The sequence below is a fragment of the Etheostoma spectabile genome, chromosome 14, assembly GCF_008692095.1.
Source record: "Etheostoma spectabile isolate EspeVRDwgs_2016 chromosome 14, UIUC_Espe_1.0, whole genome shotgun sequence".
Lineage (NCBI taxonomy): Eukaryota > Metazoa > Chordata > Actinopteri > Perciformes > Percidae > Etheostoma > Etheostoma spectabile.
In genome coordinates, this window is record NC_045746.1 from 4,645,389 (window position 1) to 4,669,800 (window position 24,412).

Consider the following 24,412-nt stretch of genomic DNA (forward strand, 5'->3'; position numbering starts at 1 on the left):
AGGGGCCTGGGTTAAAAAAATGACCTGCGGCCCTTTGCTGCATGTCATTCCCCCCCCCCCCCCCCCCCCCCCCCCCCCCTCCTCCCTTTCCTGTCTGTGTACTATCGCTATATTATAAAAAGCCAAAAATAATCTTTAAAAAAAAAAAAGATATTAAACCACAGATTGGGGCTTTTATGATATACTTTAATGATAGACTTTTTGAACTGGACTTTCTCCACAATTCCACAGTAGATAGACATACAGTATATCAAATCAGGTGAAATTCCAAGAGTGTATGGCTGCAGCTGGAGCGTCCCATGTCATGCCGTACCATGTCACCAGGCGGGACGGCATGAGACGGGACGTCCCGTCTCATGCCTGGTGACATCCCCGAGCCTCTACTTTTCAAACTAAAAGCTCGCATCTGGAATAAAAAGCTCGCGTCGACTATCATGCTATGAATAAAATACTTAAAAATATATATATCTGTCTATAAAATAAATGCCAATTATAGGCAAACAAAAAAAAAAATCCTTCTGCCATCCCACCTGGTGCCGTCCCCGAGCTTCTACTTTTCGAAATAAAATGCTTTAAAAAATATCTTTCTTATCCTACTTTTCAAAGTAAAAGTTCGCGGGTCAACTATAATGCTAATTTGAATAAAATACTTGAAATATTTGGTGTTTTTTTAACTAAACAGTAACGGCAATCATACGAGTAAAATACTTTAAAAAATATGTCTACAAGACAAATGCCATACTGATGAATAAAACATAGGCCTATGTCCGTCTATAAAGTAAATGCAGTTTCTAGGCACACTAAAAAAATCCTTCTGCCATCCCGCCTGGTTCCGTCCTCGAGCTTCTACTTTTTAAAATAAAAGCTCTGGAATAGAATACTTTGTCTCTCTCTCTCTTACTTTTCAAAGTAAAAGCTCGCGTCAACTATCATGCTAATGAATTTTTATATATTTTATATATTTTTATTTAGCATGTTTGCTTTGTCCGTATGTGCTCGGGCTGTGTTCCCCACGTGGTAGGACAGGTCTCAGCTGCTGCTAATGCTAATTTTTATAGAAAAAAAACGCACCAAAAAAAAGAAGAGAAAATTCCCAGAGAAACGTAATTGATTGCAATAGGCATGAGCTACATACCAACAGTTGCTTGCATTCACACAAATATACAAGTAGAGCATTTTGAAGTGCTGAGGTTAGTTGATGGTACATTTAATTGATGGACATTTAATTTAAAAACAAACAATGAATTGGAAAACGTCTGAAAAATACAGCAATTTACAAATCTTTAACGCTAGCCAACAGGAAGCTAGTTGAATTAAACAACGGTCCTAAAAAAAACGTACGGGGAACAGCATTCAAATTCATAAAAAAGGGCTACATGAGCATGGAGTTGCAACTTCTATATTATACCAGAGATTTTGTTAGCCTACACTTTGCTCGGGGAGTAAACAAAGCTGATGTAATTTAAGGGTGCAGCTGTAGTTAAACAGGTTCAACAACCCACGATACTGATAACAAAATAACTGGTTGCGTACATTTAACCACATGGGCTACCCAGTGATCACAATGAACGCGGACATTTCTCCAGCAAGGCTAAAGTTTAGTTTTCAAAAACCTTTTTTTTTTTGGCACCGAACTTTAACGTAGCCTACTCCGATACATTATCCTAAAGTGACCGTGGTTGCTAAATACTTGGACTAGCTAACTGCTTGGTTTTGACCAGTGCGGTGATGAAGCAAGAAGCGGTGTCGCAACACCAGGCGCAAGACGGGGCAGATGGTGCACCGGGGGGAGAGCCGCTCTGTTGTAACAGCACAGATGCTTGTTGTCATGGAGGAGCGAAGATGGCGGTCCTGGCCTATAGCCTGGGCAAACGCGAAATAAATCAACATTTTACCATCAGAAATGCCAAATTGATATCGATAGTAGTCGTCGTTGTACTGCTCGTGTTTCACACAGCTTCGCGGTACTATGGAGGTAAGTGGTCTCCCATTTCTTAAAGTTACTGTTGATGCAGCCAGTGAAACACTTGACACCAGCTATTGCTAACATTAGCTAGCTAGCTAGCTATAGCTATCTGTTTGTGTCTGCGAGTACTTCTCTTTGCGGGTCGGTTCAGTGCCGCTGTTCAGTGTTGCTTTTAAAAGTGGAGACATAACCTACAGGATGCTAGCCTTAGAATGCAGTCAACGTTAAGTGGTTGCATATATAGACTTCATCAATGGTAACTTAATTGGCTTTGTCTGGCTAGCTTAGCTAACCTAGCCGAATAAAGCTAACACTGCATTTAGCTGTGTTTACATGCTCCTGTCAGGACACGCTTGGTTACTGCTGGGAGAGACGTGTGTAACGATAGGTTGATGCTGCCAAAAGTTGACATAAATGGGCTATTTAAATCGCTTGCATATCCGTTTATACACAGATAACGTTACATGCTACACTATCACATAAAACTCGTCAGTAGTTTGGTGTTGCTTGTAAATCTAATAAACTCTAGTGTTTGTGGTTTTGAACAGTATTGTAGCAGCCCGCTTTTTGTCTTAGGTCTTTTCACACGTTTGCATTGTCTTGTCACGCATAAATTAGTTAGCCGCATCGACCAAGACAAGACGCACACTCATGTTCAGGTAACGCTAGCTATTACAACAGGAGCTCATTCTGTGTGTCCCCCACCCAAGGTTGACAGCGACGCACAAAGCCCAGAGTTCTAAAAATATATTGGCATGGACATGAGTACGCCTACATATATGTGTTGCATAGAGTCGACTTTGATCATGAAAAGGGACCACAAACCTCTGTACACACTGAGAGCAGCTGCTTTTGCTGACGATGGCACCACATGCCCATGTATCTCGACAGCACGCAGATCCTTTTATGTTCCCCTGTTTCTGTTGATTTATTATTTTGCTGATAACTCTATTCAGTTTGCACACACATTAATAGCTTGAGAGATTTATGGTTGAGCTAAATTGCTGATGGCTTCATTTTGTACTATGGTCCCTAGCACAGCCCTAGTCTTTTTACAGCACTGAATGAAAAGCCAGGGTACCGTAGAGACAGCAGGTTTCAGTCACAGAGAAACTATGAGTGAAAGCAAGAGAATAGTGCCTTTTTGTTTGGTCTCACTGGGGGGGGGTTGTCTGTGTGTTGCCTCCAGGCGGAAACTCATGTGAATGGCTGCTGTCCAGAGGACGTTACTTGGGGGAGAACGTATGGCAGCCGTATGGGTGCATGATGCACAAATACAAAAGCATGTGAGTCACACTAGCAGTAAGCCTATATGAGACAAAGATAAACAAAGAAGTGTGTAGCATTGATAGATGATGTGTGTGTGTGTGTGTGCGTCTGTGTCTGTGATCTGCTTCTGAGGAGGTTATAGAATGCAATGAAACTGCACCCAACATATACGTGGTTGCTATCTGCAGTTGTTAGGATTTTCCTTTTTGTTTTACAGTGAAGCCAAAACTTGCCTTTCTGAAAAGCGAGTGGCCTTTGTCGGTGATTCACGAATCAGGCAGCTATTTTACTCCTTCATCAAAATTATTGACCCTGAACGAAGAGAGGATGGAAACAAGGTAAATATGAGAAGAAGCACCATGTTAACCCAGGGGCTTTCTTTGGAAATTGTTCAGAGGTAGCAGTGACGTGTTGATGGTGCACACACAGCCTATAGATCCAAAAATGTGAAGCACACCTCCAGTGTACAAAAGAAATGACAAAGTGCAGACATTCTTCTATTTTTACTGTCCACTCAAGTGGCCTGAGCACTGTCAACTGTCTATAAACTAAAAGTATCTGATGAAAATAAGGGATTCTAAAATCTGTCTGCTTTTTAATCTACCTTATCTCACATATATAACCAAAGGCATGTTCAAAAGAGCAGACAAAGAGGTACAGCAGCATCATAGAGTTGATTGTCTCCATTTTATGAAAAGTTTGTTCCTCACACACTTCTGATTGACCGAAACCTTTTCTGAATGGGACAAACTAAAGCCAGAATGACAACCTGCAACGTGTAGGCCTTACTAATAATGACTCACTGTCATTTGCATTGCTGAATATAAAAAAATATCCCAAATGTAATCCATTTACGAATATACTTATAGCTCTGAAGCTTGACATTTCAACTCAACTTATGGCCCTGATAGGAGGAAAAAGTCCCAGTGATCTTTATTTCCATTTAGTGTTTATATAGATGTAATTTAATTAAATATCTCTACTAAACACCTACATAAAACCCAAAACGGGTAGAATTAAGAAAATGTACTTGGACCAAAAATGTGAGTTGGTTTGCACAAAAAAAATCCTCAACAAAAGAAATGCAGCAGTGGAACACACCACAGTCTTGCCGTAACTATTTTTGGTCTGATATCAAGCAGGGGAAAAGAGGAACACTATTTGCCTAACTGACTTTCTATCTGACTGCCCACATGTAATGTCTGAAGCACGAGGACATTCCCTTTCAAGATGAGAGTTCCTCTGTTAATGTGGTAAGCTATTTCTGGATTAGTTTTTTTCTCCTTTTCTCAGCCTGTAAAAACATACTCTGATAAAGCGTCTATGTCCTCTTTGTGTGTAGGACTTCCTGTGGCATCCAGAGGCAAATAATTCAATGAAGGAGCGCTTAACGTCATGGACACACGTGAGTATACATGTTAAGATCTGTTATTTACAAGTTGGGAGCATTATCAATCAAGGATGTTTCAAAGTATTTACAGTGGTGGACATGGATTTGCTTTTCAAATTGCAAATTCTCTCATGTTTCAGGAAGGTTCAACAAAGCCAGATGTTGTCATCCTTGGAGCTGCAACGGTAAGCCTTGTAAAGGAGTGCTTAGCCATGCTTGTACATTTCACAATAGACAAAAACAAAATAAGGTGGCTTAGTTATGTCAATCTTAATCTCATCCGTTAACCCATGTACCACAGTGGTCCATCAAGTTGCGCGGTGGCAGCAGCGAGACACTGCTGCAGTACAAAACCAACCTGACAGCCATTGCTGTGCACCTGGAGAAGCTGGCTGACCATGGGGAGGTCTACTGGGTCCTGCAAGGTATACTCGGCGTCAAGCTTTTTATGATCTGTCATCTCAGTCAGGTTAGTAAAGTATTACTGCCTGTCCCCTTCCCCACAGGGATTAGTCTCTGATGTGATTGCTGCATTCAGGTCTAATGGGATTACCATTAGAACGGCTTGCTGGTTCAAAGCATTGATTCCAAAGTGTTCACACAGGTCAGATGGTTAGTTACCTCAGCGTATTTTGGTGCTACAGTGTCATCACTAAATCCTTATTTCCTTATTTGACTTAAAAGTTGACATGATTGTAGGGCTGTGCAATTAATCAAAATTGTAATCACAAGAAAAAAATATTCTTTTGCACATTACGTTCTGCAAAAAAAACTCTTACATTGGAATAATAATTTTCAAATGGGAAAAGTATTAAGTGAAATTTCGCACTTTTTTTAAGTTCAATAATTCTAAAATCTTTTCAAAGTCTATGACTAATCGTGTTAAATAATTGCGATTATGATTTTGTGAATATCAACTTCTCATACAGAGACCCTCTAAACTAAATCTCTTTTCCTATTCACGCTTCCCAAAACACCTATCACACCTCTGTTCTCTAGACCCAGTAAATGAGGAGGTGTTGAGTGAGAACAGGAAGATGATCACCAACCAACAGCTGGAGCTGTACAATGAAGCGGCTGTGGGCGTGCTCAACGGCAGCAAGCGTAACAGCAGGTCCCGGGTCAAGCTGTTGGCTGCGTCCCGCCAGGCTGCACTGGAAACCATCACGCAGTCAGACGACGGGTTGCACCTGCCTGAGAGCACCAGGAATGTGGTATGCAGGATTTCAGTTAATTTTAGATTATTTGCTGGTAGTTAGATTGTTATTATATGTTCAGTGGTTCAGATTCAGCTATAATGGCAGCATTTTATGTCAGAATCTTACTCATCCTGTGGAATTGTCCTGTCAGGGAGCCATGATCCTCATGAACTCTGTGTGCAACAAGCTACTGAGGCCCATTGATGGCTCCTGCTGCCAGACGTTGCCCCCCCCAAACCACCTGCAGAAACTGTCAGCGTGTTTCTTCCTGGGCTCAGCCCTGGTCTTGCTGGTTCTCCATGTCCTTGGCAACAACCGTCACCGCCGGCCTGTGCCCTCAGACGTGGAGAGCCTAGAGGAGAAGAAGCCAACAACGGCAGCTGCCCCCCTGGGTCCGAAGGCGCCGTTTCAGGCCCTTTGCAGGATGGGCCTCATCATGAGCTATTTTTACCTTTGTGACCGAGCAGATGTGTTCATGAAAGAGCAGAAGTTCTACACTCACTCCACGTTCTTCATCCCTTTCATCTATATATTTGTCCTGGGAGTGTTCTACAATGAGAACAGCAAGGAGGTGAGATGGCGCTGATGAGTGCAATATATTGGTCTAGTGTAACTGTTCCATATGTTGGAATTGAAATTATTTTATAAGTCTAATTTCCTATGGCCTTGTTGAGTTTTTAAGGAATTAGGAAATGTACAGTAGTAGAGTTTGATAAATTGGATTATCCTTGCTGTTGCTAGTATCGCACCAATTTTAAAGTTTGATATCTGGTATACAATTTAACATGTTCTTTTTTTTCTTGTCAAACAGACCAAATTACTAAACCGAGAGCAAACGGACGAGTGGAAAGGCTGGATGCAGTTGGTCATCCTCATCTATCACATATCTGGAGCCAGCGCTGTGAGTCCGAAATATGTCTTCTACACATCCATTTGAGAGTAAACTGCTTTGAAGCATAATCATTTCATGTAAAGGCATAATATTATTTTTTTTGTCTTTCAGTTCATTCCAGTGTACATGCATGTGCGGGTGCTGGTGGCAGCGTACCTTTTTCAGACTGGCTATGGACACTTCTCCTTTTTTTGGCTCAAAGGAGACTTTGGATTGTATAGAGTGTGCCAGGTGAGGATTACAGTCAGTTAAACTTTAACCAGGATCTTGTAATCACTCTGAATGAGTTCAAATTTGAAATAAGAGTCTTAAGGTGAAAAAGCATTTTAATTATTTTTAGGGCGTGCAACTACTGTTACTAATATAGTTGTACTTTAGCATGAAGTATTATTATTAATAACAATACAAATATGTTGTTGTTTTTTACAGATTAATCTCAGTGGGATGCTACTATTGATTTATCTGTGTATGTTTCTGTGTTCATTCCACTCTAGGTGCTTTTTCGTCTAAACTTCCTGGTCTTGGTGCTCTGCATGGTAATGAACAGACCCTACCAGTTCTATTACTTTGTCCCATTGGTCACCTTCTGGTTTGTCGTCATCTACGTAACGCTGGCCTTGTGGCCTCAGATCCTTCAGAAGAAAGCTAACAGTAGGTGTCAGAATTTATGCCAGTTCAAGAAACCTGTAACCTTTTTTTAATTTTTTTTATGTATTCACTTAAATGCTTCATACACTTGGAAAAATTCCTGCACCATGTGAATTAATACACACAATTAGTTCAACACAATACATGTAAAAGCTGTCATAAAAATGTCAGCAGCAGAGCTGCATTTAGACACATTTTCCCAAACGGCTGTCCTGTTTTGTGAGCAGGTAGTGGCTTGTGGCACTTTGGGGTCTTGGCCAAGTTACTGGGCCTCCTGCTGTTCATCTGCATCTTTGCCTTTTCACAGGTGGGTGAATTAAAAAATATTTGAATCCCACACTAGTCACACTTGCAACCTCACTTTAGTTTTAAGTTTGTAAAAGTTCAAATTTAAAAGATGATTTTTACATAATCACTTTCAATAATTATATCCTTAAACATACTTTAAAGTACAAGAATATTGTATTCGATCACAGGTATGTTTTCTAGCCCAAATGAAGCCAATTTAATAAATATGCATTAGAATTTTGAATGTGTTGTAAATTTAATTAAACAGCCCTCCCTATTTTGAGAACTACTACACTATACTCTTATAGTTTTCAATCAAATGTATGGTCTGGTCCTTGTTTGAAGCCCTGCTTGTTAATTCTTTATATTCATGTTTTGGTGTTGTGACTTCAGGCTTTCTTTGAGCGTATCTTCTCTGTGTGGCCCATCTCCAAACTCTTTGAGCTGGATGGAAGCGTCCATGAGTGGTGGTTCAGATGGAAGCTAGACCGATTTGTAAGTCAAATGTGTTTTGCGCTAGTTGCAACCCACAACCAGTACGGTAGTCAGTCTTTGCATTAAACATTCTTTGAAATGTAATATGTGGAAGAGTGCATCAAAAGCTTTTCCCCAAGTGGGACCAAATTTTCCAAACTTTGTAAAATATGCTTTAATGTGGCAATGGTTCTTTTGCAGGCAGTGATACACGGCATGGTATTTGCCTTCATCTATCTGGTGCTTCAGAAGTGCCAGGTGCTGTCTGAGGGCAAGGGAGAGGCTCTCTTCTCTGCCAAGATTTCCAACCTGCTCCTCTTCCTCTCCGTTGTCTCCTTCATAGTAAGACACTTCTACACTTGGGTTTCTACCAACACTGCGGTTTAGACTTATTATTTTAGATTGCTGTCATCTTCTGTCTTTAAGGTCCTTTTCTTTCCAAATTGTATTTGAACAAAATGCATGCTGACAACAGCAGCTTAGGAGAGAATAATTACACAGGAAAGGTGGCTAACTACCGTACATACATGCCCTACCTGGTAACTGCCCTAACAACCACAAAGATCTGCTCTTGATGTTTTTGTGTTTATTTTGAGAGAGTTCTTGTTCTGAAGAAGGTTAGTAAACTTAGTATTGTGACAATCTATTGCTCTTACATGGAAAATGTACATTGTGTAACACTGAGGCAGCTGCAGCTCTCTGTTGTTTGACTCCCCATAAGCAGTTGGGGATTACAATAGCTGCTTTGGTCGAGGTTTCATCAAACTAAATCAACCACCTCCTTGTTTTTGTTGCAGCTGAAGGATCAAAACATGTTACTGTAACTTCTCCTTCTCTCCATCCCCCTAGACATACTCAGTATGGGCCAGCAGCTGCAAAACCAAAACCGAGTGCAATGAGATGCATCCTTACATCTCTGTCGTCCAGGTAAAATTTTGAATCTGTATATTTGTTTCTTTTCCTTTCACTGTCATGTGGTTTTACATAAAATAGTCTTTTGTTGTTTTAGCACTTATAACAAGGTTGTAATTCATTCGGATTGGCCTTGAGATGTCATTATCCTAGTCACATGGATAACATGAGTGTAACAAGGGAGTTCCCTTCTTTTATTGCTAAAGATAAAACTGGTGTTATATAGAGCCAGACCCCACTGGGAAGATTTTTAGATAAGTTAATAAAGAACATAGTTAAGCTTATTTCCCCTAAACAGGCCGATTTTACACCTCACCTTTGACTTCCAGTAGTGATTGTAAATGATATCACTCTAACGTGAGGGATCACAACTTTGACTTCAGCCTGCTACTTCAAATGATACTTCAAAGAATCTCATAATACAGTGTGTCCTAACTCTCTTGCCAACAGATTTTGGCCTTCATTCTCATCAGGAACATTCCTGGCTATGCCCGTTCTATATATAGCTCATTCTTTGCATGGTTTGGAAAGATCTCCTTAGAGGTAAGAAGAACTTGATTAGCAGTAAAGTTGCAATAAGGTTACCTTAAATCAATAAAAGAAATAAGTAATCATTAGCTAAGATAAGATAACAGTAAAAAATGTGGAAAATGTCAAGCAAAACTAATACAAAACTATGCTTGCTTACTCTTGTGTGTGATGTGTAGCTCCCTGCAGGCAACCAAGTTAAATTGCACATATGATATTACATACTATTGGATATGCTTTGTTTGTATTCCCCAGCTGTTCATATGCCAGTACCACATCTGGCTGGCAGCAGACACCAAGGGAATTTTGGTCCTGATCCCAGGAAGCCCTTCACTTAACATCATGGTTAGCACCTTCATCTTTGTTTGTGTGGCTCATGAGATTTCCCTCATCACCAATGATTTAGCCCAGGTGGTCATCCCCAAAGACAGCGTGTCCCTGCTGAAGAGACTGGGGGCCGTTGGGCTTTTTAGTCTGGTTGTATTGCTGCTGGCCAGTGGCAGCCAGCCCACACCCGGCGCCTAATGGACACCTCTTGATAGGACGTTGTGATTGTCTAGGAGGGGGGGGATTCACAGCAAACCCGCCAAGCTCCTGCTGAGGTTGAAGTGAGGTCCAGATCTAAGCCAGGAGCAGGCCTGGTGTTTTAGCCTACTGGTGGCCACAGGAGGCGACCTCAGTGGGGTTAAGAGACAACACAGGGAGCTGTGGGAGAACAGTGTCTCTCTGCTGGCCAGGTTTGAGTCTTTACTTTTTGACTGTGAAAGTCGCACACTGAATAAAAGAAAAAATGCTCCCAAAAAAGCAGTTGCTCCTTTCAGGGCAAATTGCAAAAGAGAAAAAAAAAGAACAAACGCTCAAACGTTTACATTATCTGGATTCAATAGAAAAGTAGAGGAGAGATTTGGAATTTAATTTAAAATGGAAAAAGGCCCTCTTTTTAAAACCTCCTGCTTGCTGTGTGATTATTTTTTTATTGTTTTTTTTGTTCTTGTTTTTTACAGCATTGCTACTATTTAGCCAAACACACTAAGGAGTTTATTTTGTCACATACAGTACTTCCTATTATAACTTTACTCTGGAAGGGATCACTAGGCACACACTCCGTCCACATGGCAGTAGCAGTTGAAGGTGTTTTTATTCAGGTGGATCCATAATCTACATATTCAGATATCTAAAAGCAAATGTTTCAATTATGCAGCATTTTGTTATCAACAAAAAAAATACTTTGTACAGTATTTCTGGTGACTTTAAACTAGATGGATATCTAAATATGCAAAATATGGACCAACAACTGGCTTGGGTGATCAAAAAAACTGTCAAGACTAAAGTTTAAATTTGGAGTGCAATTGTTAAATTCTTGATTAATCCCTCACCATATTTTTGCTAATGTTTTTGTTAGTGATTTTAGAAATGTATGAAAGATACTGTGGTCACCTGCTGTAGCTCTGGAATTCTATGTGATATGTACAGTATTTAATGATTTAAATTAAGCTTATATTTTATACAGTTTTTCCTTTTTTGGGTATTTGTTTTATTTTGTACTTGTCGCTTATGACTGCTGTTTGTGAAGGAAGTATGACATTGATAATTTTTGTACCCATCCCAGCATCTCATAGATGACCACTTGCCTCAGAGATGCATTGCGGAGGTTGAGCCGTTACAGTCCAATACCCGTCTGTCCCACTAACTCACTTCATAGTCTGTGTATATTTGTATGATAGAGTGAGAGACTTTATTTTATACAGCAATGCTTCAGCAGTGTTTTAGTCCTATTGTATGTCTCTTATCTCTGTTGGGGAAAATGCACTGGCTCGCACATCCTCCATCTGCTGTCACAGCCAGTGAACCTTTTAGTCAATGAGTGGAAAAAGTGATTTCTTTAGACTGAATACCTTTGAACATACAAACCGCTTCTCTCATTGGCTTATAGGTACAGCACATCTTCAGATATACGCAGTCACATCTGTGGTATAGCCTGGGATCACAATCTTCCGTCTGCTTGGCACTTTGCACAAGGGCCACATCAACATTTAAAAACAACTAAGTGATGTGCTAACAGAGCTAAGAAGACATACTGCTGTCGCTCAATTGAAAATATTGTATATTTTGTCAGCTGACAAATGGGTGACGTCTCTTTGCCGGTATATTCTTCACAGACATTTAAGAGAGATTAGCACTTTAATTTTAAGACCTACTTTTTCTTTCCATCTTTGCGGTGAACTACAATGTTCAACATGGTGCCAGTGCAGATACTTCCTGTACTTTAGCACGTTTTTATTGGGTAAATGAAATGTTTTGTCAAAGGTCATTTGGCAGATACAAAAAAGATGTAATGTACAATTCAAGCTGTATTGCTAATGAATTTTCAGTTGCATTTAATCTACCATGGGATAGTAAAAGATTGCTTTGTCAATTGTTTTCTACACATTAATGTATCTTCTCTTTAAAAAGAAACATGGGTCCACAAAGAATTAATTTCCTCTTTACAGTGGAACAATTTGTCTTCAGCTTTGAGGCTTATCTTGTCATTTATCTAATGATGTGTAGTTTGGGTCAGACTGAATAAGAGCCAAGTAAATTTGTTATTTCTATAACCAGACATCACCTCACTGTATAGATGAGAATGACATTTCCATTGATGTGTGAAGTTTACTGATCCGATCAACAGCTATACATTTGGTAATTGTTTCAGGCCTTAATAGATCTTTTTGGTCATGTAAAAGCAACAACTATTTATATCCCTGTGCAGGGGCCTCTTTGAAATGTGTTACATGTAAAAAAAATTATAATTGATGTCTTAAAAATGTGAAATGTATCCATATTTATAAATGCCTTTATTCCGTTGTACATTGTTAATAATACCTTCATAAAACATACCTTTTCGGCTTCTTTTTTAGAAGAAAATATACCTTGTCATTCAAATATTGTCTTTAATTATTGAGACAAAGGAACATGCTGTAAAAACAAATTATTTTGAAATAATTTATTATCATGTGACACATTACATTTAATAACACATGACAACTAAAGCATTTCCCTGTAAAACTCCCTTTTCCTTTTAAGAAGTTCATTGTGCAAAGCAAGTAGAAATACAAACATAGTTACAAATATTCAAAAATATTCTAATGTCTTTTTTATAATCAGCTAAGCTGTTAAGATCTCTTTCACACTCACTGTTCAAGGTGTAAGTGCATATGGATGATACATCTTTGTAAAGACACTTCTGAGGCATGCAGATTGGCACAAATGTTAGAAAAAAAAACAAAGATAGGGTTATAAGTCGTCTCCAACTCCCGTTGTCTCAGGTCACAAATTCAGTGCCTCGGCCACCTTCCTCTCCTCAGGAATACCATTTACCTAAAATGAATACGCAAAAGGTTAAATATTAAACTTTATTGGCAGCTACTGTCATTGAAGTTTTGACATAATACCGGTAGTCCTTTTTAGCATTAGAGCTGAGCTTAAATAACTTTGTTGAATGATGAATTTTCTCTACACTAATTCATAAACAAACTGCAACACCTACCTCCAGCCTTCGAAATGTTGACATGACATAATTATCTCCTTTGTTAGCAGTGAACAGAGAAAGCAGCAGGTTAGTGCTAGAACGGTCATGCAGCTGAACACTATGTACACAGGAGGGCGCTCACACACCAACACCAGACTTGCAGGAGATGGAGGTGCCAATACACGAAGAATAAAGCTCTCACGCAGGATTTCTTGTGGAGTAGTAGCAAAATGATTTGCTCCCAATAATCTGTCCAATTGAACAAAGTCTGAATGCTTGTATTTTTACAGTAATGCAAGGATGGAAAAAGTCTGAGGTCAGACTGCAAAATAACTGACTGCAAAATTTGTATTAATGTATTATATGTATTATATATATTTATATTATTGTCTGCATAGTCCTTCAATATAGACAAATGTCAGGACACCCTCATAATACTTTGTCAACTCTTAAATGTTGCTCTGACATCAGCTCTTGTAACAAGGCCATGCAAGCATCTATATTTGTAATTTATTATTTATTAAATAGTCACATCATATATTACCCATTCAGATGAAGTAAGACAGATTACTTGACTACTAAACAAAGGCTGAAGGAAATACTAACCTGATGGCTGCTGCTGTGGTATCGTAATCTGGTTTTGCAGATTCCTGAAATCATTAACAAAAAATAACATTCACATACATCACAAGAGCCTTTAGTATCATGTGCAGTACTTATATTAGCACATTTTTCAAGCCCATTAAGAAAAATCATGGGACAGCTTGAACCTCTTAAGCTCTAGTTGTAGGCCTGCCTGGCTTGCTGCAGCTTTAGCTGTAAACATGGTACTGTTAGAAGCACTAATAACAAGATTAAACAATAATGGTATTGTTTATACTTATATTTCCCCTATTTAATGATGCCTATAAGCCAATCGCCTGCATGCCTGCTAAGGAGCACGACTGCATGTGTGTATTTCACATGAACCACAATAGCGTTTCTACACAGGCTTTTCTCTCCACCCAAACCAAATCAACCTTCGACTCACGTCTGTGTCTGCATGAGGGGCATGCTGGTGGTCTCATAGTTGTCTGGGTGGATGGGCGGCACCACCTCACCACTGACTGGGTTGAAGACGGGCAGGGTGGACAGGGGCCAGGAGATTTCCCGGTTCTTAGACATATTCCGCAGCTCCTTGGTGGACTTCTGGATGGAGCTGTGGTGGACCAGCTCGATGCTGGAGAGGGGAGAGGCAGTGAAGTTAACATGTATTGTAGCTTGTGTTGTCATGGTTGATGGTGTTATATAGACTGATCTGAAAAACATTTAAAACATTTGAATAGGCAATCACTTTGTATGTGTTTTGATGACTTCTGCTCTCAATTCATGCATGTACAACAGCAATATAACCTCCACCTTTACCTATCACTGGCTGACTTCTGTACCTGTTGTAAGCAATTTGTTACTGCTAGCAGCATTTATTACCTACACCTGGTCATTGACTTTTTGAGCAGCCCATTCAATGAATGGATGTCAACACACAAATGAACAGGTTAATGGATATGAGAAAGCTGTCCATGACAACATAGATGACAAAACTGCAAACCAAAAAGAGGGGGGGGGGGGGACAGAAGCAGACCCAAATAAAGAAAAACACAGGAGAGGTAAAACACTTACTCTGGTGTTTGCATGTTTCTTTTTTCCCTAGAAACAAAACAAAATGGATGAATTAAATACTAGTATTAATAGTTAAAGAGACATCTACACACAAGTGAATGGATTGTTTGGTAAGACGGAGTGGGACTGGCGATGGGGGTGCGGAACACTGAGTGAGCGAGGGGGCACGTCTCTCCCAGCCTGTAAATGATGGAGAATGATGAACGGATTTATCGTGGATGGATGGCTATTGATGTCAATGGCTATGGTTCAAAACATCAACATACATACGTACGCGATGAAATTAACAAAAAGCTGTGACAGATATTCATGGGGAACTTAATAGAAATGGACCACACAACTGGATGGTAATGACAAGCTGCAATTCCAGTCCAGATTGTTGCTCGTATCTAAATATCCTGCACTATCCATCTTGTCTCCCATTCGGTTCTCATTTACTTAAGTAACAGTTTCTTTGCTTTCCTGAAATGTTTGTTGGGGTGTCTGGTGCAAAATTTGCATAAAAATATGGAACTAAACACACTTACACCCCTTCCCGACGGCAGCACATAGTGTAGCCGAGGATGAAGAAAAGAACTAGTGCCACAGCAGAGGGAACGGCCAGTGTGATAAGGAAGTCTGAAAAGTAGTTACGGCCCATCAGAGACTCAGAAGGGGGGCTGTATTCCCCAAATTCAGGCAGGATCCCGGTGCCCGGGTCGGGACGGGTAATGTATACGGGGACCACTTTGTTGATGTCAACCTGAAGAAATAAGGTGTGTGTCAGGGCTGTGATTGTAGTTAGGCATAATATTTATTCAATGACAGCATTTAGTCAAAAACTTTGTTCATGGAGCACAAAGAAGAGTGGTGTACTTTTTCTGTACGAGACAATCCTCACCAGAGAGATTTTACACCAATCAATGTGAAACTGAGCCCTGAACTTCTTGTCACAGCTGATGACCGGCTCCATCTCCTGACTACAGCGCAGCTGGTTATGTGGGCTTTCCACCTCCCGCAGGCACGATGAGAAGGCAACATCAGCGCCAACCATCACATACACCCTAGGGGGGGGGAAGTGACATGGAAATACAAAGCATGGGAGAAGAGAAGAGAAGAGAAAATAAGAGAAGAGAAGAGAAGATGGAGCCACATTTTAGATGTTTATGCTGGCTTGCAAAAGTATTTCTCCTCCACTGAGTGTTCTCCTACATGCTTTCATCTTCCAAAACATCAGCACATATCTTTGATGCACAACTTATGGCAGTACATGTGGGCAGTACTATTCCCCTCTGAACTACACCAACTGACAGTATCTGTTAGTGCTGACGGCCAAGTGTACTCATCTAATTCACTGTGAACTGTGGATCCTCAGGGCCCCAATTAAATAAAATGTCAGCATGTGAGTGGGCTGAAAATATAAGCAATTGAATCTATTAAACTGTTAAACCTCATGCTTATTGTGTATAAGTTATACAGAAAAATTATACCTAAATCACAACACTAATCATGCACTTACTTCAGTTTTTAAAATGCAAAATCAATGCAAAGTGCTATAAAATGAAAAAGAAAAAAAGAACTCTGATTTAGCTGGAACTGGATCATCTTTCCTTCAGTATAAAAAAGCACTTTGTATTCACAACCAATGCAATACAAGTCCGGCCAAGCTTTCAAAAATCCTTACCCTTCCTTAAGGTTGTTGATGGGCAGGGGCACACGGCCGCCACGGTCCAGCGCCGAGGTAATGTTTATGGCGTTGAGGCGCTCAGGCTGCCAAACGTTCTTCACCGCTCCCAGGAAGTCCCCCAACACCTCGCTGGCCAGCATCTCCTCTACATTCATGTTTTTGATGTAAAATTCGGCCTGGTAGGGCAGAGGGAACTCTGTGTTTAGAGAAGGAGAGAGAGTTAGAGAAAAAGGTGAATGGCAGTAAGAAGAGGGAGAAAGAAGCCAGGGGGCAGCTACAGTGGTCTTCTGCTGACTAAGACATCATTAAGACTTTATTACTGCAGCATAGTTGATACTGATTTCACCAGTCTGCTCTGTTATGACTTGGCTTCTTTCTGGGGCCGTATGGCAGATGACATCACAGAAAAGGGAGAGTGATGTCACGTTAGCATCCCGAACATCTGCTGAGTGTTCAACCAATTCAATTCATATTGTACTGCATGTACAGCGACTGGTCGACAAGCCACCGAGCAAACATACAAATGCACAGATGTGAGGTGCACTCACACAGATGACAAGGAACAGCTGCTACCTATAGTTATATCATAACAATTCATAACTGTGACATACTGTACCAATACAGGAATGTGTGTTTACAGAAGTCACAACATTTGCTGATTTGTGACAGCCAACCTGTGATATTTGAGTCAACTAAAGACTTAGATTTAGACTGTTGACACAATATTTCCACTACAATGTCTTCAGCAAATAGAGTTTGTAAATTTCCTATAATTGTTTATATGAAATGCATGGTTGGATCAACACAATGTAGACTTAAGAAATGATTAGCTCTCGCTCACCAAAGTAGTCAAAGGCAACATTCTCTCCTCAGGGAGGTCCATTACATTAGTAGTACTGAATGTGGGAAATTGCATAGTCTGATCTCTGTTTCCTGTAAGCTCTCATAGGCACCTCTTACCTTCTGTGGCCATGATGTTTATGACCAAGTTGTGCCGCGCCGTCTCAAAAGTCCGTCTGTTATAGGCAGTAATCTGCAACACAGTGATGAAAGTTTAAGCCCAGATCAGTGCAGCTTATATCACAGCCTGGTCAAGGCTGAGCTATATACAATATGCAGGCCCTGTACCCAAATGAGACACCGTATATAGGCCCATGTGTGCCGCTGGGAATGCTAAGCCTTTTGGGAAAATAATTTCTACAGTAGCTTATGGGGGACAAAGACACCATGAAAAACATAATGGAATTCAAGTCTGAAGACTCATAGTGTGACATTGTACTACGCTATTACTACATGCATACAAATCAGATGTGCTCAGTAAAATCAACCCAAATGTGTTCCTACTTCATTACCTTTACGTCTGCCTTAGTTAGAACCACAAATGCAAGATCCTTTTAATTTAATGCTTTCATGTTGTCCACTTTTCCTCCCTTGATATATTAAACAGAAGCACAGATGCCTTTATCCTCCTTCTCTTTACTTTGAAAGTGGTCCAACCACCCACCTCTATGACCGAGGGCTTGCCAACATGTTCTGCGGTGGGGGAGCCATAGAGCACTCCGTCGCTGTGCTGGGTCCTCTGGATGTAGCGCAGCCAGCCTGGCCTGTCGGGGTAGCCCATCAGGTTGGTGTTGAAAGTGATTGGGTCGCTGCTGGCATCACCTGTTGGCAGAGCTGTTTAATGAGGGGTGACCCTATGATCTGTTATGGGTCAGAACCAATTCAGTAATGTACATTTACATCCATTAGCTAAATTGTGAGTGTGCCTTTTCTACTAGTGCAATGTGATGAATGGACAATGCACTGCTGCATTTTTAAAGTGACTGCGCCAACAACTAAATTGTGAGAATGTTTTAGTCATTTAGATAATGAAAAATCTCAACACAATCAGCAAATGCAGACTGTATGAATGTGAGGGTGTTATTAGAGCTAGATTATTAAATTAATCTGCAATGATTCTGATTATCACTTAATTGGTTTGAGTTAATTCTAAGATAAAAACGTAAAAACTCTCTAATTCCAGCTTCTTAAATCTGAATATGTTCTGGTTTCATTACTCCTCTATGACACTGGACTAAATATCCTTGAGTTGTGAACAAAATAAGACATCTTGGGCTTTGTAAGATACTGATCGATCGGGCTTTGTATGATACTGATTGACATTTTTTATAGACCAAACAACTAATCCATTAATCGGGAAAATTATCAACAGATTGACCAACATTAAAAATAATCGTTAGTTGCAGCCATAGGTGTTATACCTGATTTTGGGTAGGGAGGAAACTCTCCTTTGAAATACTCTCTCTCCAGAACATGGACGAAGAGAACTCCTGCAGATGGGTAGACGTTAGGGTCTGAATGCGATCTCGACAAGATGGTGACCACTGAAACACAGATTTTAAAAACAAAAAGAAAAATTAGCTCCTGAAAGCAGAACCCTTTTTTGTGCTTTTTTTCATTAATGACCTGCCAGTAGCACTAATTAGAAAAGAAGAAAATGTGATAATAGAGAACAAATAAAGCAAATGTTTGGGTTACTAGCACCGTCTAACCTACTTAACGCTTTGAGAATCAATACTGCTCGCAATGATAGATTTTTCTAGATTTCTTGCCTGGCTTCTGCATTCTCTTGAAGGTAAATGCATTTGCTTCACACAAGGACGCAGTGCAAAAGCAGCCAAGCGTGAAGGTGGAATCTCAAATTATTGCCGGAAATCAAAATAACCAATTTCAGGGCCAGAGGAGCGGAGGTACTGTGAGTAAAAGCAGCCGTAATGAGTCATTCAGATTGTACTGAGTTGTTTTCATGCCCTCCTCCCACTGTGTCTCTATTGTGCTCTCTTTTTAGCCCCATTTCAAACACAAACATTTAGCCTTTATTTGTGGAGGGTATTACTTGGAAAATGGCAGCCCCCTCACAAACGCAAATCTCACTCCTTCTCTTTGCATCTTCCCCTTTCACTATTTCCCCTTCACTTGCTCACTAGTCTTCTTTCAACATTGAAGCATTTTTGCACAGTGTTTTTCTTTTCTCACCCCCCTTTCTCTCCCTCAGTGGGTGGCCACTCAATTTTTAATCACCATGGGAGACTCCGTGTTCAAGGAGGAAGAAGAGAAGGAGGGAGAAGAGAAATAGCAAGAGAGGGAAGAAGGGAAAACTGGAGCTCTGTTCTATTAGGAGCGCGAGGAAGAAACGAGAGTTTGAAGTGTTCTCGCCTGCAGACACCTAACTCTTGACACAGCTACAAGAAGGCATGGGAAAGCTGTGTGTGCCTTCCCACTGGCAAAATGTTGTACATTTGCCCTGTTGTTTATCTCCTCTTCATCTTCTGATTAGCATCAAACCAACACAACTATAACTACATAACTATCATCAACTTAAACAGGAAGTGAGGCTCTACTACTGTACTTTGAGCACTCTCTTTGAACAGAAGCTGATTTCCAAAGAGAGTCTCTACTGAACAGAGTAATAGAACAGGATTTATATTTTAATCCCAAAAAGGAAGTCAGTATGTGATCTTTGGTTGGAAAGAGTTATCTATTACCAGGGTGCACAAAGGGGTTGTAGAAGATTAGGTGACACAGTAAGCTTCAGATTAGTAAGGAAGCCCACATCTACAAGACTAAATTGCCTAACTGCAATCTAAGCACACTGATGAGCTGCTGGAAAGTTATAAACAGTCCCTTATGTATGTTAAACTGGGCTACATCTGTGACCACAAACAGAGATGCTGAACTGGCCATATGTCCGATGTCCCAAGGGGCTCAGTCACAGCTAGATACAATCAATATCATTTAGTGGCCACTAAATGTGATGTTACTTATGGAAACCTGAGGTTATATCCACCACATCTCTTTCCAAGAACAGACTGAGAGAGCCGCCCGAGCATGACTAATCCACGCCATAGCTCTTCTCCCTGCTACTACTGCACCCATGACATTAGGATTTAGGTTATTCAGAGACCAAGAATAAAACCTTATTCAGTTTCAGCACACCAGTGGCGCCCTCTGTGATGACTTGAGTTGATCTGCAAATCCCACTCTGAATGCGCACGCTCAGATTCTTTTACCCGACCCGTTGGGCCTCATCAATTCTTTACCACACAAAGGACCACAGTCACACACTCCTGGTCAAGGTCATGTACTGGCTATTCTGTTCTGCTCAGAGACCAACTGGTTGTGGTGTAAACATTCAAGGCACGTCCACAGCTGAGACAGGCAGGACACACAAGTGAGCCCAGATGGCCTGGTCTCACCTAATGGTCTGAGAAATAAGAAATGACCTACGGGATTTGAAATGTGTTTTGGCCTATCAACATTAAAGCTCTGATTTAACAACAGGCGTTTAGGCCTAATACATGCTCCTGGCAGCCGATATGAGCTATTCTCTCTTCCACGACCCTATTGGACTGTTTTTCAGACTCAAATTTGACCACAGTCACTTTCAATTTAGAGAGCAGCCAGTGAGTAAATATAACTAACTAAGCTACACTGAGTTTTTGCTAATAACATCAGATCTGCTTATCTGTGGCTGGCTGACTTTCTGCCAAGATGATGGACTGCATTGGTCCTGTATATAATACATCACCAATTAAAGTTAATACTAGACTGCCAAACTGAAGACTAACCTGTCAGCTCCCACTGCAGGACAAATGTAAAGTGCATGCTGATTCACACAACAAGCTACACGTTCCTGATAATTGGGCAAACATACTAACTAGCATTCAAGTATTCTTAATACATTGTAGGCAGTCATAATAAACTGACACACTCGCATTTGTTAGTATAGCACTGACAGTTGTTGGTGAAGGTTGTAATGGCTAATCAGGTTTTATGGTTTTCTGGGCTGACCTTGGGACTGGCTGAAGTCTCAGGTGTGATGCCTTACTTAAACATGCCATTGGTAGCATAGAGAGGATACACCACCCTTGTCCCTCTAATGGTCAGCTTTAGCTACAGTAACTGCAGCCCCTAGCTAACTGAGGCAGAGGCAAGGGAGGAATATTCTTTAGTTCTGTTGAATCAGCTTTGTATGTGAACGTCGTCCAGGTCAGGAGGAATGCATGTGCTTCTTTGGTGTTAAGCAGGGAAGCACAGACAACAAGGATTGTTACTGTTTGGACCGCAGCTTTGGTATTCTGCCTATGATGAGTTTTAGCCATGTTGTTCTAAACACAGACCTGGAAGTGAAAGTAGTCAGTGTCACAACAAGCAGAAAGCTCTGGCTAAGGACAAGAGTGGACATGAAACAGCCAGTTCAATTCTAGTGCTCCATAAAGGTAGGTCAATCACAGATTTGTTCAAAACGATTGGGTTGACTCAGTGCAGTAAAGTACCAGTATCATGTTAAACAGAAGACCTTTGTTTCATAGTAAATGCTTTAGGATAAATTCTACTTCTAGCAAGAACAAGGTTTGGACACAATTTCAGTAAACTGCTGTTACAGGAAACGTAAGTGGGCCAAGTCTGTGGGACAGCAGACAACTGAAAACAATAATGCCAGTATTAATGGGGAAACAGTTGAGCGTGTCACTGTGTTATGACAGGGGGGAGGGGACAGCGGGTCAACACATAAAGGGCACCACTGCACACACCCACTCACCATTTCTGTAAAGGGCTGTTCTCTGCTTCAAGCCAATGGATCGCTCCATATGGCCATTTCTCTCATGAAAAGCGATGTGTTTGACATCAAAGGCATGCACAATGCAAACTATTGGATCAATGAATAAAAATAATGAATGGAACAAGTGTGTCTTTTAAAGGCGTTCTGAACTATACATTTGGTGTGTTGCCAATGTTTTATAAGTACACTTAGCTAAAGGTAAAGCAGCCTAATACAACAGCTGTGCTACTAATTCTTCCTTTAAGAATGTTCACTTTTTCTGTTTTAGAAATGCAGATTCAAGTTTATTCATGGTGAGATGCATGCCCAAAATGTAGTGGCAAACATAAACGTCTTCAGCCTTTATTTTAATTAATTCAAGTTAGTTGGGAGCCTGCTTAAGATATGTGGTGCATAGAAACTAAGAGCTTCTTAAATGTGAGGATTTGATGCTTTTCTTAATCATATATGATAATAAACTGAATATATTTGGGTTTTGGACTGTTGGACAAATAAAACAACATGTGGGTATCTCTTCTTGGACTGTGGTGATTATAATTATATATGCTATATATAAATCACTATTTCTCTGACTTTGTATTATAAACCAAATAAATAATGGCTTAATCAAGGAAATAATCAACAGATTAATTGATGATTAAAGGAATTGTAAGTTGTAACGTGTAGATAAAAGCATGGACACATTTTGTCTTGCTAAAACAGTATTCCTTTAATTCCTGCTGTACTTTAAGGTGATAGGCTGATAGTAATCATAAATGGATGTTAAAATCCAGGTATGAGTCCATATGACTAATTTAAACCAAGATTTCTGACTATAACATTACAACCTTCGGGAAGATAGGTTTATTGTTATTGAAAGGCTATTATATTAAACTGAATTAGTTTTAGCTGTGTGTACTCAACAAGCTGGCAACTGAAAGTATATTGCCTAAAAACATTGAGTGCACCACTAGTGATGCAGCTGTAACAAAACTGCTGCAGTGTAATGTCATGTCTTCAATTCCCCACATATAATTAAGGGTAACCTGAGCTGCTAGCATTAGCTACTTAATTAGGCATTCATAACACACCTGGTCTACTTACTAAATACAAGCCTGCGCAAGAGGTTATTTTTCGGTAAATCTGAATCAATGACAAGAAACATATAGCAAGACAACGCTATATTCCTCGTTGGAGATGTAAGGTACTGTACAAACGTTGAATATATAGGCACTCCACCCGCGTAACGGTATGTCTATTGTTAGCCATTTTTCCATGTCTCCTCCGCAGTCTCTTGGAAAAAATGAGCACAGCAGCTACAGCAGCATGCTAACTAGTTAGCTAGCTAGCATGGACACCGCATCAAAGGCAAACGCGTGAAATAATCCCCGGATATTTTCGAGTTAAATCGATACGTACCCGTACCAAGCCATACCGCGACAGCTGCAGCAGACATGGTGCACAGCATCCTCGTAAATATGTCATGAAAAAGCAAGTTTTATCTATTCGCCACTGGGTTTGACAGCCATAATAATAAGCATCCTGCAGCATTCCTTCCTCCGCCTCCTTCCTTCACTGGAAACAGCACGACTTCTTATTGGCTCAACATCTGGATGGAAAAAGATGGCTGTCTTGTAAATAAGGGGCAGAAACACGGTGTGAATCGGAATGAGGAGCGTCACGCCTTTAGAAAATGTTTCTGTGGGATGTTGGTCGAGTTAGAAAGGGATTATATTTGTGTGCATGCAGCCTATATCAAATACAAGGAGTTTCTGACTGTATTGCTGCTTTTCTGTTGATCCAGGACAGAATGCAGATGCAATTTCATTATCCCTATGTAATTCTCCGTTCATTCATCTTTTCATTGTTTACTAAATTCATTCATTTACTAGAGGCTTCTTTGATAGCTTTTTTTTATCTTTCAGCTTGACGATTTATTGATGCCTCCAAAATTTGGATCAGGAGTTCGACACACCCTCTTGCATGCACAAGCATCACTTCACCAGAGCATGACCTCCTGAGCCCAGCTGTTAGATGTTTGAGAAGTCTGCTCCAATCTGCCCAGACCCCCTGTAAAGAAAGTCCTAGCAGACATATGGTCATGTTTGTGCCTTTTGGCTCCAAGTCAGGCCTGCTAAAGGGCTGTGGGACCCTCAATTCACCCCTCATGCTCTCTTTATGTCAGCTAACACTAACACTTTGATCCTGCAGAAAAGGATCCTAATTCTGGCTATCATGCTGACAGTGGTCACTGTTGTTAAAGGCAAATTTGAAACTGGATGCATGGCTTCCTCCGGTAATAAACATGATGCTATCCATCCGCTGTGCTCTGCAGTGCAAGGCTGTTCTGTTTTCTCATCCTCCCTTTATACCCTTCAGATTATTTTTAGGTTGCTTAGCAACATCTT

At 40.5% G+C, this 24,412-nt stretch overlaps 3 protein-coding genes across 8 annotated transcripts in view; 2 read left to right on the forward strand and 1 right to left on the reverse strand.

Moving 5' to 3' along the window:
* Positions 1 to 1,554: 1,554 nt before the first annotated feature.
* Positions 1,555 to 12,445, forward strand: casd1 (CAS1 domain containing 1). Of its 2 annotated transcripts, XR_004335006.1 has the most exons (19): positions 1,729 to 1,975; positions 3,156 to 3,252; positions 3,453 to 3,573; positions 4,444 to 4,488; positions 4,578 to 4,640; positions 4,766 to 4,810; positions 4,927 to 5,050; positions 5,625 to 5,839; positions 5,976 to 6,395; positions 6,636 to 6,725; positions 6,828 to 6,947; positions 7,211 to 7,367; positions 7,592 to 7,671; positions 8,046 to 8,147; positions 8,328 to 8,468; positions 8,976 to 9,053; positions 9,489 to 9,581; positions 9,822 to 10,690; positions 10,748 to 12,445. XR_004335006.1 is itself a non-coding variant. In XM_032535768.1 (18 exons), the coding sequence occupies exons 1-18, from the start codon at positions 1,729 to 1,731 to the stop codon at positions 10,089 to 10,091; spliced, it is 2,508 nt and encodes an 835-aa protein (XP_032391659.1). In that variant the 5' UTR covers positions 1,555 to 1,728; the 3' UTR covers positions 10,092 to 12,445. The 2 variants fall into 2 exon arrangements, 1 of the variants encoding a protein (XP_032391659.1); XM_032535768.1 differs by having other exon boundaries at positions 1,555 to 1,975; positions 9,822 to 12,445.
* Positions 12,446 to 12,536: 91 nt separating this feature from the next.
* sgce (sarcoglycan, epsilon) lies at positions 12,537 to 23,736 on the reverse strand. Of its 5 annotated transcripts, XM_032535792.1 has the most exons (13): positions 23,424 to 23,736; positions 22,005 to 22,112; positions 18,664 to 18,786; positions 17,907 to 18,064; positions 17,363 to 17,435; positions 16,400 to 16,598; positions 15,617 to 15,779; positions 15,264 to 15,478; positions 14,737 to 14,763; positions 14,108 to 14,296; positions 13,684 to 13,727; positions 13,096 to 13,133; positions 12,537 to 12,926 (listed from the first exon to the last, which is right to left on the reverse strand). In XM_032535792.1, exons 1-13 carry the CDS (start codon positions 23,470 to 23,472, stop codon positions 12,876 to 12,878), a joined length of 1,437 nt encoding a protein of 478 aa, XP_032391683.1. In that variant the 5' UTR covers positions 23,473 to 23,736; the 3' UTR covers positions 12,537 to 12,875. The 5 variants fall into 5 exon arrangements, with proteins under 5 accessions (XP_032391683.1, XP_032391687.1, XP_032391684.1 ...); XM_032535796.1 differs by lacking the exon at positions 22,005 to 22,112 and having other exon boundaries at positions 23,424 to 23,727; XM_032535793.1 differs by lacking the exon at positions 14,737 to 14,763 and having other exon boundaries at positions 23,424 to 23,726.
* The window catches only part of ppp1r9a (protein phosphatase 1, regulatory subunit 9A), a 48,995-nt gene continuing 46,008 nt past the window's right edge, over positions 21,426 to 24,412 (forward strand). Inside the window, exon 1 of the mRNA XM_032535756.1 lies at positions 21,426 to 21,681. The gene's annotated coding sequence lies outside the window, so the exon portion shown is untranslated. The remainder of the gene's footprint in view (positions 21,682 to 24,412) is intronic.

What these genes read in the sequence shown, in the direction of transcription:
- casd1 (XM_032535768.1), top strand. Translation starts at nt 1,729, where the DNA reads ATGAAGCAAGAAGCGGTGTCGCAACACCAGGCGCAAGACGGGGCAGAT. An exon ending in GCTTAACGTCATGGACACAC is followed by an intron (nt 4,641 to 4,765) that starts GTGAGTATACAT and finishes CTCATGTTTCAG; the next exon opens with GAAGGTTCAACAAAGCCAGA. An exon ending in CTTACATCTCTGTCGTCCAG is followed by an intron (nt 9,054 to 9,488) that starts GTAAAATTTTGA and finishes TCTTGCCAACAG; the next exon opens with ATTTTGGCCTTCATTCTCAT.
- sgce (XM_032535792.1), bottom strand. Translation starts at nt 23,472, where the DNA reads ATGCTGTGCACCATGTCTGCTGCAGCTGTCGCGGTATGGCTTGGTACG. An exon ending in TCCTCCCTACCCAAAATCAG is followed by an intron (nt 18,065 to 18,663) that starts GTATAACACCTA and finishes CTCTGCCAACAG; the next exon opens with GTGATGCCAGCAGCGACCCA. An exon ending in TGCTGCCGTCGGGAAGGGGT is followed by an intron (nt 14,764 to 15,263) that starts GTAAGTGTGTTT and finishes TTTTGTTTCTAG; the next exon opens with GGAAAAAAGAAACATGCAAA.